Below are 14,434 nucleotides of genomic sequence, written 5' to 3'. Positions count from 1 at the left end.
CAGATTGAAGGTTCTTGTTCTGCAGATGATCCACTGGTCTCGTTTTAGGGAAGGAGAACATTTTGGAGGTGAAATTACAGATTCCTAAATGCATTTTTATTTTATTTTTTGTCTGTCATTTTGGCAGTTCTGGACTCTTCATTGTGATTAGTGGGTGCAGTTAGTTATTCTGTCACTAGGTGGCTCTGTCCAAGAGTAGTGTGCAGTGAGAGAGAGGAATGTAATCAGGTCCCTTTTCATCTATAGAACCCTCCTAGTGATGTCATAGGTGAGTCACTGTCTACAAGCCAGGCGGGGAGGGGGGCAGAGACCCCAATGTTTGGTACAAGTAGCCAGTAATTGGAGGCCCTGGACAGGGCTGGAGGGCAGATAGAGAGACTGGGGCTTCCAGGCTAAGAGTTCTCCGAATTCTATGGCCTGGATGACCCGGGAGAAATGTACTGAGTCAGAGGTCAGAGGTCAGTGACCCGTCTCTGGAACAAGCTGGACACAGATAACCAAAGGCAGCGACCCCCAAACTGTGGCCCTTTGCTTGCTTTTATCCAGCCCCCGGGGCACTATTCTCCCACTGATACCAATGATGTGGCACTATTCCTCCACTGATACCAATGATGGGGCACTATTCCTCCCACTGATACCAATGATGGGGCACTATTCCTCCCACTGATACCAATGATGGGGCACTATTCCTCCCACTGATACCAATGATGTGGCACTATTCCTCCCACTTACACCAATGATGGGGCACTATTCCTCCCACTGACACCAATGATGTGGCACTATTCCTCCCACTTACACCAATGATGGGGCACTATTCCTCCCACTGACACCAATGATGGGGCACTATTCCTCACACTGATACCAATGATGGGACACTATTCCTCCCACTGATACCAATGATGGGGCACTATTCCTCCCACTTACACCAATGATGGGACACTATTCCTCCCACTGACACCAATGATGGGACACTATTCCTCCCACTGATACCAATGATGGGGCACTATTCCTCCCACTTACACCAATGATGGGGCACTATTCCTCCCACTGACACCAATGATGGGGCACTATTCCTCCCACTGACACCAATGATGGGGCACTATTCCTCTCACTGACACCAATGATGGGACACTATTCCCCCCACTGACACCAATGATGGGGCACTATTCCTCCCACTGACACCAATGATGGGGCACTATTCCTCCCACTGATACCAATGATGGGGCACTATTCCCCCCACTGACACCAATGATGGGACACTATTCCCCCCACTGACACCAATGATGGGGCACTATTCCTCCCACTGACACCAATGATGGGGCACTATTCCTCCCACTGACACCAATGATGGGGCACTATTCACCCCACTGACACCAATGATGGGGCACTATTCCTCCCACTGACACCAATGATGGGGCATTATTCCTCCCACTGACACCAATGATGGGGCACTATTCCTCCCACTGACACCAATGATGGGGCACTATTCCTCTCACTGACACCAATGATGGGACACTATTCCCCCCACTGACACCAATGATGGGGCACTATTCCTCCCACTGACACCAATGATGGGGCACTATTCCTCCCACTGATACCAATGATGGGGCACTATTCCCCCCACTGACACCAATGATGGGACACTATTCCCCCCACTGACACCAATGATGGGGCACTATTCCTCCCACTGACACCAATGATGGGGCACTATTCCTCCCACTGACACCAATGATGGGGCATTATTCCTCCCACTGACACCAATGATGGGGCACTATTCCTCCCACTGACACCAATGATGGGGCACTATTCCTCCCACTGATACCAATGATGGGGCACTATTCCCCCCACTGACACCAATGATGGGACACTATTCCCCCCACTGACACCAATGATGGGGCATTATTCCTCCCACTGACACCAATGATGGGGCACTATTCCCCCCACTGACACCAATGATGGGGCACTATTCCTCCCACTGACACCAATGATGGGGCACTATTCCTCCCACTGATACCAATGATGGGGCACTATTCCCCCCACTGACACCAATGATGGGGCACTATTCCTCCCACTGACACCAATGATGGGGCATTATTCCTCCCACTGACACCAATGATGGGGCACTATTCCTCCCACTGACACCAATGATGGGGCACTATTCCTCCCACTGATACCAATGATGGGACACTATTCCTCACACTGATACCAATGATGGGGCACTATTCAGCCCACTGATACCAATGATGGGACACTATTCCTCCCACTGACACCAATGATGGGGCACTATTCCTCCCACTGACACCAATGATGGGGCCCTATTCCTCCCACTGATACCAATGATGGGACACTATTCCTCCCACTGACACCAATGATGGGACACTATTCCTCCCACTGATACCAATGATGGGGCACTATTCCTCCCACTGACACCAATGATGGGACACTATTCCTCCCACTGATACCAATGATGGGGCACTATTCCTCCCACTGACACCAATGATGGGACACTATTCCTCCCACTGATACCAATGATGGGGCACTATTCCTCCCACTTACACCAATGATGGGGCACTATTCCTCCCACTGACACCAATGATGGGGCACTATTCCTCCCACTGACACCAATGATGGGGCACTATTCCTCTCACTGACACCAATGATGGGACACTATTCCCCCCACTGACACCAATGATGGGGCACTATTCCTCCCACTGACACCAATGATGGGGCACTATTCCTCCCACTGACACCAATGATGGGGCATTATTCCTCCCACTGACACCAATGATGGGGCACTATTCCTCCCACTGACACCAATGATGGGGCACTATTCCTCCCACTGATACCAATGATGGGGCACTATTCCCCCCACTGACACCAATGATGGGACACTATTCCCCCCACTGACACCAATGATGGGGCACTATTCCTCCCACTGACACCAATGATGGGGCACTATTCCTCCCACTGATACCAATGATGGGACACTATTCCTCCCACTGACACCAATGATGGGGCACTATTCCTCCCACTGACACCAATGATGGGGCACTATTCCTCCCACTGATACCAATGATGGGACACTATTCCTCACACTGATACCAATGATGGGGCACTATTCAGCCCACTGATACCAATGATGGGACACTATTCCTCACACTGATACCAATGATGGGGCACTATTCAGCCCACTGATACCAATGATGGGACACTATTCCTCCCACTGACACCAATGATGGGGCACTATTCCTCCCACTGACACCAATGATGGGACACTATTCCTCCCACTGATACCAATGATGGGGCACTATTCCTCCCACTGACACCAATGATGGGGCACTATTCCTCCCACTGACACCAATGATGGGGCACTATTCCTCCCACTGACACCAATGATGGGACACTATTCCTCCCACTGATATGGAGAATTACACTGACATACAAAAATAAAATGTTTTATTTTTATAAAGACTTTTTTGCACAGTGTATATTATTATTATATATTCTCAGCATATAAAATGCTCAGATGACAGTGCGGTCCTCATGTCATGGACATTGCACAGCACCCTCCTCCATAGACACGAAGCTCCTCTCCATCGCCACCTTGTGGCACAAAGCAGTCCTGCAATTTAACCCTCAATCAGCCTCCCTGATGTCAGATTATTGCTCTAAAAGAAGTGCACTCAGTGCAAGATTAATGACAATGAATTATGTTTAATAAATGAGTAATTATTTATTAATTACAGTAAATGATTTATAAGACAGTAAAAGTAGAATTTATGCGGAATGTGTGCAAGATCATTGTGTTTGCATCTAGAATGTGGAGAGAACAATGGACAGGACAAGGGGGGGAATCTCTTATCTGTAGCGGGGGGGGGGGGGGGGAGAATTGAGAACGTCTCATAAAACTGAATGAAGAGAACTTGCAGTTGTGTTTTTTTTGCAGCAGCTGGAAGATGTACTGATCATTGATCTCTATGGCGTATCCGGTGTCACTGAGCCGGCAGAGCGGTATAGAACAAGCCGATCTCGGCTCTCCTTATGCAATCCTCGGTGTTATTTGCCACGTTCACATTTTCTAGTTGCTATGGCAAGTTGCAGGAGAAGCCCCGGCCCTCGCTGCGAATAACGATAATTTAAACCTATTAAACAGAGCGCATTATCATAATTAGGAGCCGGGATTCTCTATACATTCTCATACAGCAGATAATTGCCAGCAGCCATCAGGAGGAAGCTGCTTATTTATCAGAATTGTACAGAATGTTAATTGGCCAGGAATTTCACTTTGTATGGATGGGTCCTTCCTTAATTAACCATCGAGCCTTCCCCAGCTTTCCTTATCACAGTGCCAGATGGTTTCCGAGGGCCGCCAGCAAGGCTGGGTGTGAAAAGATGCTTTGGCCCAAAAGGCAAAACTTGCCCAGGGAAACAGTTGGGTAGGGGCACCATGCTTTCTGTCAATGTTCGCGTTTTTTGGCTTCTTCTTTTATTAACCATTTTGAATAGAAAAGTAACACTTGATTGTTAATTTTCCTATTCAGGGTGACACTTGCTGGCCACTATCCAAATGAGTTGGGTGGTCACATCCCAACTGTTACCACCACCACTCCATTTGGAGTTGGCCAACTGTTTTATGTCCGTATGACCAACTCCCAACATTCTTGTCCTACGAAAATAAGATGAACATCTCTATAATGGAGATGGATATGTTGGTTCCAACCTTCTTGAGTAGAGGAGGCAAAATTGAATTGTTCATTTACCCAATGAGGATGAACCTTGTTGGCTATTGTCCACACCAACCGACCCAATTGTGACCATCATCACTCCATTTTGAGTCGGCCAACTCCCAATGCTCTCGTCATATAAAAACATATGGGTGAAAATCTCTTAAATTAAGGTGGACACCTTGCTTTCCACCATCTTGAGTAGAGAGGCAACATTGGATTGTTCATTTACTTATTCAGGGTGAACCTTGCTGGCCATTTTTACATCAACTGACCTAATTGTGACCACCATCACTCCATTTGGAGTTGGCCAACTGTGACCAGTTCCAAATGTTCTTGTCCTACAAAAAATGAAAATCGATTTAATGGAGGAAGATGTGTTGGTTCTAACCTTTTGAGTAGAGAGGCAACATTGGCTTGTTCAGTTACTTATCATGGCCTCGCTGGCCATGATGCAAACCAGTTAGGTAGTCACATCCCAACTTTTACTACCATCACTCTATTTGGAGTTGGCCAACAGTTTTATGTCCAACTTCCAATGTTCTAGTCATACAAAAAAGGTGAAAATCTATTTTATAGGAGGTGGATAGGTTGGTTCTAGAGTAGAGAGGCAACATTAAATGCTCATTTACTTATTAAGGGTGATCCTAGCTGGCCACTGTCAACACCAACCAAACTAATTGTGACTGACATCACTATATTTGGAAATGGCCAAACGTCATTGGCCCATTTGACCAAATCCCAAATTTCTTGCTGTACAAAAGGTGAAAATCTCTTTAATGGTGGTGGATATGTTGGTTTCCACCATCTTGAGAGGCAACATTGGACATTGGATTGTTCATTTACTTATTCAGGGTGAACCTTGCTGGCTAATGTCCACACCAACCGACCTAATTATGACCCCCATCACTCCATTTGGAAACGTCCAACTGTTTTGGTCCATCTGACCAACTTCCAACGTTCCTGTCCTACAAAAGGTGAAAATCCCCCTTTCAGAAAAAAGGTGAAAACTTTTGTCCTTCAGTACTGAAAGGCTGAATCATTTGAAATGTGTTCCAAGAGGATGTCTTGGATGATGTCATTCAACAATATCACAAGCATTGGGTTCCAACTGGCATGGCAAGGCTGGAAATGTACTTTCCATGGAAAGAATTTGATTGGAATTTCGGAGGACCAGCCGTGTGTGGGAGGAACATAATGCCATCCGAAGACACGTCTGTGCAACTAGTACAAGTGCTCTTCAATATGTTACTTAATCTTTTATTTAGTCATGCAGAGCCATGGTTTTCATTCTCCAGCACTAACCAATATTTTTGCTTCCAGCACATGGGAGGCAAAAATGAGAAACACGGGGAGACGACATTACTGGCTTCCCTCTGAAATATCGAATTGCCTGCTTGTGGTTCTAGCACAATGCTTTTGTAATCACTGACCTGGACCAAGCATGCAGCAAGGAAAATCTGAAAGTCCTGATCTGAACAATTGTCCCAGGTCAATGAATATGAAACCAATCGATTGTGTCGGCATGTTAACAAAAAGGTGGCCCATTTCTTTCTTCACAAACTACCTGGCAAAGAACCTTCAAACCGGTGGGATTCCAGGGCTTGGTCATCAAGGAAAGGGCAGAACTAAAGACAATCCTACAGCCAATCATTAAGCTTTCTAAAAGGTGATAATGACCCAGAATAAGCATTCAGCAAGTGAAACCAGAAGTCCTGATCTGAACAATTGTTGTTACAGGTCAACGAGTCGGAAACTATCGATTGTGTCAGCAAGTTAACAAAAAGGTGGCCTATTTCTGTCCTTAAAAACCATCTGACCAAAAACCTTCCACTGGTGGGATTCCAGGGCTTGGTCATCAAGGAAAGGGCAGAACCAAAAGATGATCGTGAGCGATATTGATGCAGCACGTTAATCAGAAGTCCGAACAATGGCTTTCAGGATTGTATTTGCACGTTAACAAAAAGGTGGCTTATTTATTTTATTAATCACCTGGCCAAGAACCTTTAATTGGAGGAATTATTAAGAAAAGATTAAAACAATTCTACAGCCAATCATTACGCTTTCTAGAAGGTGGCAATGAGGGCATAATAAAGAAGAAGCTGTTTTGGATATGAACTCCCTATTAAGTCACAGTCTATACAACTCAACGTATGGCTACCGATGTCCAGCTACTCAATGTAGACCCCCCCGATCCTTGCCCCACATCCACATAAAATATATATATATATATTTTTTTCCCCCGCATTGAAAAGCCCCGTTCCTCCAACGTTGGCAAACTTCATTATCACACTCACTGGAGGAACATTATGAATTAGATTTCTTGATGGAAACCCCGCAGAGACCTTGTCATCTCTTTGTAGAAGACATGGTGTTAATGACAGGAGTTACTTATCTTCAACCTGTTAAAAAATGCAGCAGCCATTTATTTTTGTGTGAACAAGGCTAGCCTGTCAGATCTGTTTTGAAGAAGCATTAAATGGATTGGCACGGCTCTAAGTCCCATGAGTAAAGTTAATAAAATAGAAGAATGCTAGGGACCACGGACGTGCTCTATCAGGCAAATAAAAAGGAGGTGAAAATCGAGGGCAACAAAATTGGAAGGGTTTTTGGCCTTGATGGATATTTTGGAATTAATCTCTAAAGAGAATAAAAAGCTTCTAAAAAAAAAAAATTTATAAAAATAAAATAATAATAAATATTTTTTAATTATAAATAATAATAATAATATGTAACAAAATGAATATAAAAAAAATTAAAATAAAACATAATAATAATAATAAAAGTCTAGCAGGCTATTACAAGAGAGTTCAGTGACAAAAGAACGTAAAGCTTATAAAAAAAAAAAAAAAAAAAAAAAGCTTAAATAATTGTAGAGCTTACGTTGAGAAATTAAGCAACTGTTGACTAGACGGTCCACAGAAATACACAACAAGTAGAGTACTTCCAATTATATGGTGGATTAAATACTGTTTTTTGTTATCCAAGGATTGAAATGAGTGGAGCAATAAAATGCAGCTTATCTCAGAAATTGGCAAAGCAATGACTTTGTAGTAATGAAAAAGGACTTGTAATGAGTGGAACACAGTGCTGGCCAGTATTGGGTAGGGATAGACAAATCCTCAAGAGCCAGATAGAGAACAAATCTCAGGAGTCTAAACAGTCAAATTAGATTGAGCCCTAATTTCTGTCAATGGAGGCAGATACCGTGGTGAATGGAGCCCTCAGATTGCTCCTGGGGTTCCCGATTTGGACTGGCTGGGTTCCTGCCCTGGTTATGGACTGATAGATTGGATACTATAACTCCAGTCCAGCCTCTTTCAACATTTTTTTTTTTCTCCAGAGGAACCCCTAAACTAAATTTTCTGGTCTTGGGGAACTCTATAACCAAATTCACCTGGGGTCAATAGGAAAAATGCCCCTTATGTTGGTGGTCAGTAGGAGGTTTGAAGCCCCTCAGTTGCGGTCAGAATTCCACCCTAAAGCCCCATACACACTATCAGTTTTTCTGCTGAGTTTTTCCTTCAGGTTTACCAAAACCATGTAGTGGAGGGCCGGCCTGATTATATACAACTTGAAACTCCTGAGGTTTGACCTCATATTGTGTGGTTTTGGTAAATCTGAAGGAAAAACTCAGCAGAAAAACTGATAGTGTGTATGGGGCTTTACAAAATGGCATTGGCCCTGGAACTGTGCAGGTACCATTAAATAAGGAGGTCAGACAGCAAAAGCTCAAGGAGCCCCTAGCACTATGTAGAGGAACCCTACGGCTCCACAGAACCCTGGTTACAAATCACTGCTTTAGTCAAACCACAAAATATCAACTTTGAAGACAGCTGAGCGACGTACCTGTGTATGTTCATTTCCCGAGGTGGGCGTCTTGCTTTGTCGTAAGCCACTTTAGCAACAACTCCCACGATAAAGATGACGGTGATAATCCCACAGGTGATGTAGACAGTGGTGTTGGTTTTGTCATTGAGCGGGTCATAAGCGTCCACCTCCACCATAACATTGTTCGGTCTGGTGGTCACAACCCAGATCCATTTCTTGCAAGCGATCTGATCCAGTCTTTTGCTTCGCTGTTCGCAGCAGTACCGTAAAGAACATGTCCCGCAGCAGTACGGATGGGTGGTGTGGTTACAGTCAAACTCTTTGTCCCACTGCCCGCTGACGTCATAATAGCCTAAACATCTGTCATAGAGCAGCACAACGGGGGTCTTCACCTTCCGGGTGGTGACCGGCAGGGGCACAGCCGTCGTGTTGAGTTCCTTCACTTTGGGGGGGTTTTGCTTTTTGGCTGGACCTTGAGTTTTGTTGCCTTTTGCCTTTGCCGCGGCTTGGCATTGATAAACGAGGCCAAGGGGATCTAAGTAGACCACCAAAAGAAGTATGTGTTGCCACCTCATGTTTAAATAATATCCAACCTTGAACCTTGGCAAGAAGGCGAGGCAGCAGATACACTTTTCGGGGGCGTAGGGGGGCAAATCTTTCAGCGTCTCAGTTTTTTTGTGTTTTTATTTTATTATTTCCTGTGGAACATCAAGCGTCCCCTCCAACCTGACATTGTCCCCAATTTCATCCCTTCCTCCTTCATTCGGCCATTCCAGCGGGTTTGACGGTCAGCAAAGTCTCACAAGTTGCCCCGCCAGGCGCGCTCTTCAGGTTGTCAAACTGCAGCTGGACCTCTCGATACATCCCAGAGAGAGCGACGTTCCCAGGAGCCAGAGCCACCGACCATCCGACGGTCCTCTCAATGTATCAGATACGTGCCGATTCCCTGGATGGCGAGGAGACAAAAAAACAAAATAAATAACACTTTTTGAGCCACGGCTGAGATAGAGCACCCCCCCCCTCCTCCTCCGCCCTCCGAGCGAGCCGAACATTGGGCGACCTACGGCATAAGTAGCACCTTGTTGCATGTACGATGCATGTTACCCGCCAGCTTGGTCTCTAGATATTCATTCTAAAAGGAAGAAAAGAAGGGCAGTCTATTGATTTCCAAAGCTTTCTTTTCCTCCTTTGTCGGTGTGTAAAAAGGGACGGGGGGGGGGATTTATAGACGGCGGAGCTTTGCGTCCCCCTGAGAAGGCGCTCTGAAGGCTCCAGCAGCAGCTACAGCAAATTATTATTATTTTTTTTCTCCTGTCCAGACGAAGTCCCAGTCCACTTATCTGAACACGCCGACAAGCTGTCAATACGGCTATTTCTGAAAGACTCTAAGGAAGCATTTTATATTTCAAGTCTCCATCCCCCCCCCCCCCACCCCATCCAAATCACCTCCATCTTCCGCTTTCCACGCCACAATTCTTACATCATTAGACTCCTAACTCATATATCCTTATCCCCGAGACCCCAGCTGCACAGCGCGCATCTGCCTCGCTACAAAGCCACGGCTCTTCTAATCCCTGGGAATAAGAAGAAGGCGCATTTTAAAGGAGAAACCGAAAAAAAAAAAAAAAGGAAATTGAGGAAAAGCAAAAAAAAAGAAATAAAAAATAAAGACAAAATTTCTAAGCAAAAAACAGAGAAGGTGGTCGGGTGGCGGGCTTGCGATGCGAAGAGGTAGATGGACTCCACTCACCCTCATTCCTCTTACTGCAGATGTTGGGAGCTGCTGCTGAATGGATGGAGCGGCTCCTGACTGCACTACTAAGACAAGAGGAGGGGGATGATCCCATTGTAAGTCCGCCCACATCCATCCCAGGGCTCAGCTCCGCATCATGCTACAACAGGCAGCACCGGGGTGCTTGTTAAAGGACATGCTTACCCCGGGAGGATGGAGAACCTTCACCGGTGCATGGAGAAGGGAACCGTTCTTGGTAGCTCTTCAGTCATTGGGAGGGTGGAGGGGGGGTGGGGTAGGTCTAGGCTTATGTAAGGACAGGCAACGTCTCTCTACGACGAGGTGGGAAAAAAATAAATAAAAATCATTTAGCCTTTTATGTTGGAATTAGCAGGAAGCACAGATGTGAAGGCATGGATCCGGTCCAGACTGTGCATGGAGGCGGATGAATCGCAGCCGGATCAGGAGAATAAAAAAATCCAAACTCTTTAGAGGGGAGATGCTGACGGGTCCCCTCCCCCCCTCCTCCCCCGTACATCCCACAGAGCAGGGCCGGGAGGAAGCTGGGCTGGGGCACAGAGCTGGCAATCTAATGCCAACTGTGGATTTAAGAATATTTTCAGCAAAAGCACCAATAGGAGGATTGGCGATTGTAAGCTCTGTGAGCGAGGCCCTCCTATGTCCTTTACATTTACCCTTTTTTTCTCTATATTATTATACAGGCTTTATATACTTCTGACAGTTTGTGCAGCGCTTTACAACAGTAGGGAAGACAATACAATTACAATACAGGAAGAAGAATAAAAAAAAAAAAAAAACACAATATATTCCCTTTAAATAAGATTGAGGTCCTTTTTTTTTTTCCCCCCACAACTAGAACTTTCTTTTGGTGGTATTTGTTCACCTCTACGGTTTTGATTTTTTTGTGCTATAAATAAAGACCAATGATTTTGAAAAAAAAAAGAAAAGAAAATATTTTTTACTTTTTGCTAAAAAAAAAAAAAAAAAATGAAGGACATCAATTTTATTTAAAAGGGAATATATTGTGTATGTTTTACATTTTGCTAAAAAAAAAAAAAAAAAAAAAAATCAAATTTGTTCATCAATTTAGGCCAATATGTATTCTGCTACATATTTTTTGGTAAAATAAATCCCAGTAAGTGTATATTGATTGGTAATCGCGTTTACAAAGTAGGGGATACATTTATGGACTTTTAATTTTTTTACTTGTTATGGCAAATTGGACAATGACTTTTTTTTTTTTTTTTTTTACACTTTTTGGGGACCAGCGATACATACAGTGATCATAAAAAATATGCACTGTCACTGTACCAATGACACTGGCTGGGAAGGGGTTCGACTGGGGAAAAAAAAAAAGGGGATACATGTTCCTGCTTAGAAACACAGGATCTCTCTCTTTTTCATAGTTTCATAGTTAGTAAGGTTGAATAAAGAAACCAGTCCATTCAGTTCAACCTGAGTGTCTACAATTGTCCCTATCCCTGTACATTGCACACTTCACTGGAAGAGACAGAACAACGATCTGTCAAAAGGGTAGGGATCACCTACCCTTTTGATAGATCGTTGTTCTGCCTCTTCTGGGAACGATCGTGAGTGGCCCTGCAGACATCGGCTCCACCAGACCCATTCTAGTGCATTCTATGCATTAAGATAAAAAAAACAAAAAAAACACGTGTGCCCCTTCCCCCTCACACTTACCTGAGCCCCCTCTCTATCCAGCGATGGGCACAAGAGACCTGACTATACAGGACTCTCCCTCCTCAAGGGCCGAGACAGCAGCGGGGTGACATTGGCTCCCGCTGCAGTCAAAGTCAGTGAGCCAATGGGGAGAGAGAGAGGGGGTGGGGCCAAAGTGCAGCTCTGTGTCTGAATGGCTTGGCTGCCCCCATAGGAAGCTGCTTCTTGTGTGGGGGGGGGGGGGGCGTGCTCAGCAGGAGGGAGGGACCCAAGAAGAGGAGGATCGGGGCTTCTCTGTGCAGAGTCGCTCAGTAGAACTTTTTTTTTTTCCCTTTTTGTTTAAAAATAATAAACAACAATAGAAGACTTTAGTATCACTTTAAGTTAATGGCGCCCACGTTCGCAGAGCGCGGTGCGATGGAATCCGATCCAATTCTGGTGCGGCCAATAAAAGGATCCCGTGCGTTTTTGATGCGATTTGAGCAATAAAGAAGAAGAGCAGCTCAACTCGCACTGCTGAAGAATCGCATGTGATTTGAATGGGAATGCGTTGTGATTCCTGTTTAAAAAAAATAAATAAATAAAAATAAAAAAATTGCATGCGGTTCCCGTACCCCAGACATGTGAGCCGGCAATTAAAAGGGAAATATTTTCTTGCGTTTCTCTTACATTTTTTTATTAAGGTGAAAGTGGAGCAAAAAACGCATCAGTGTGAAAAGCCACTAAAAGGTAAGTGCAGCAGGAGGTGCCCGCTGTGCCCGCTGTGCCCCGGACGAGTCGCCCGCCCTCTGATGAAGTCACAAAGAAAAAGCAGAAAGGGTGAGATAAAGGAGGGGGGGGGGGGGGGATAGATGCCTACATGAAAACACGCGTGTTGTGCGTCATGCCATCCTGGTGTGAACAGACATTTGGCAAAAATAAATAAATGTATATAATAAAAAAAAAAATTTATAATAATAAATAATATATACATTTCAATAAATACTAAAACTGCAACTCGCCAGCGCATCCAACAGGTACAAACAAGCAGCGTATTGATAAAACTAAAAAACAAAACAAAAAAAAAAACATTTTTTAGACGTACGTGTGTTGTCAGCTCCTGGGGGGCGGGGACTGATGTGAATGTACAATGTATATATAAAGCGCTGTGTAAATAGACGGAGCTCTACAAGTACCTTAAATAATAACAACAACAACATTTAGAGCTCATTTACTGCATCTCTGTTGAGTTGGAACAATAAAATGTATAAATAATATTATATAATTATTAATGTTTATATAATAATTTAAAAAAATTAAAATATAATCATGAATATATTTAAATAAATAATTCATCAAATAGTAAATCGCCACCCAACAGATAAAAACCAGCAGTGCAAATAAAAAAAACAATAAAAAAAAAAAAGTCACAAGTACACGGACATTCACTGCTTGTCTGTTGCGCTGCGTTGATTTGCGCCCGGCGCGAGGACGCAGCGGTTTGCGCTTCGGGGCTCACCATACAGGTGTGCTGCAAAAAAATGATTTGCTGCAGGTACATTAAATCTTACAACATGTAACCTGAACATCCAGCCCAACCCCCAACACGCATGCGGTCTGCGACATCATGAACCTGACCTGTTAGGACGCTCCCTTGAAGGTGCGCAGAAAGAAGCTCCTCCCATTGAGGGTGGAGCACTGAGGACTCACCTTACAGGTCTACAAAGCGCTCCATCCCGCCTGATCTCCTCCATATCTGGCCTTCTGCTGTCTTCCATCACCTCCACCCTCTGCTGGCTGGGGGGGGGGTGGGGCAGTACTGACCCAGCTGGGGCAATCAGAGCCGGGGGGAGGGGGAGGTAAAACCTGGACTGGAGGAAGAACTGACACCACCGGATCCACCAATCTTCTTTTATTGCTACTGAAAGAGGGGCAAACAGCGCGCCCCGCCCGCCCGCCGCGCCTCTTTATTGTCCTTCTGTATTTGTAAATCACCCCGATTATTATTATATCACCAATCATCAGATGTGGCGGCTGCATTCCTTTTCTTTTTCTCTTTTTTTTTTTTCCTCCTCTATTTTCACCTGCTGATCTGGTGGCCAGTAACACCCCTCCTGTACTAGAGCGCCCCCACTAGTCTGGAAGAAGGAGCACATGGGGCACAGCAGCATTGTCAGTCTGGGGGAAGGGGAGTGTTAGATGGAATAGCAGATTTAGCTACACTAACAGATTGAAGGAAATCTCCAACTCACAATTTGTAGTCAGGCTACTTTCACACTGGGGCGTTGCGGCGCTGGAGGTAAAGCGGCGCTATATTTCGCACCATTTTACCATTGGTTATAACTGCCCGCAAGAGTTTGCAGCGCTGCTCCATTGTTTTCTATGGGAAGGGGCGCTTTGGAAGCGGTAAATACACGGCCCCTACAGCGCTTCAAAGATGCGGCTTGCAGGACTTCTTTGAGCGTCCCGC

General features: G+C 44.9%; 1 protein-coding gene across 1 annotated transcript in view; it reads right to left on the bottom strand.

The window, feature by feature from the left end:
• Positions 1-9,496, bottom strand: part of SHISA6 (shisa family member 6) — a 266,401-nt gene extending 256,905 nt beyond the window's left edge. Inside the window, 1 exon segment of the mRNA XM_077458537.1 lies at positions 8,574-9,496. Within this exon segment, the coding sequence (XP_077314663.1) occupies positions 8,574-9,130 (557 nt within the window). The 5' untranslated portion in view covers positions 9,131-9,496.
• Positions 9,497-14,434: the final 4,938 nt, after the last annotated feature.

The sequence above is a fragment of the Lithobates pipiens genome, unplaced genomic scaffold (assembly GCF_037356315.1).
Source record: "Lithobates pipiens isolate NorthernLeopardFrog02 unplaced genomic scaffold, aLitPip1_a1.2 Scaffold_28, whole genome shotgun sequence".
NCBI lineage: Eukaryota > Metazoa > Chordata > Amphibia > Anura > Ranidae > Lithobates > Lithobates pipiens.
The sequence above is the reverse complement of the archived record's forward strand: the minus strand, read 5'-3'. Positions and strand labels throughout refer to the sequence as shown.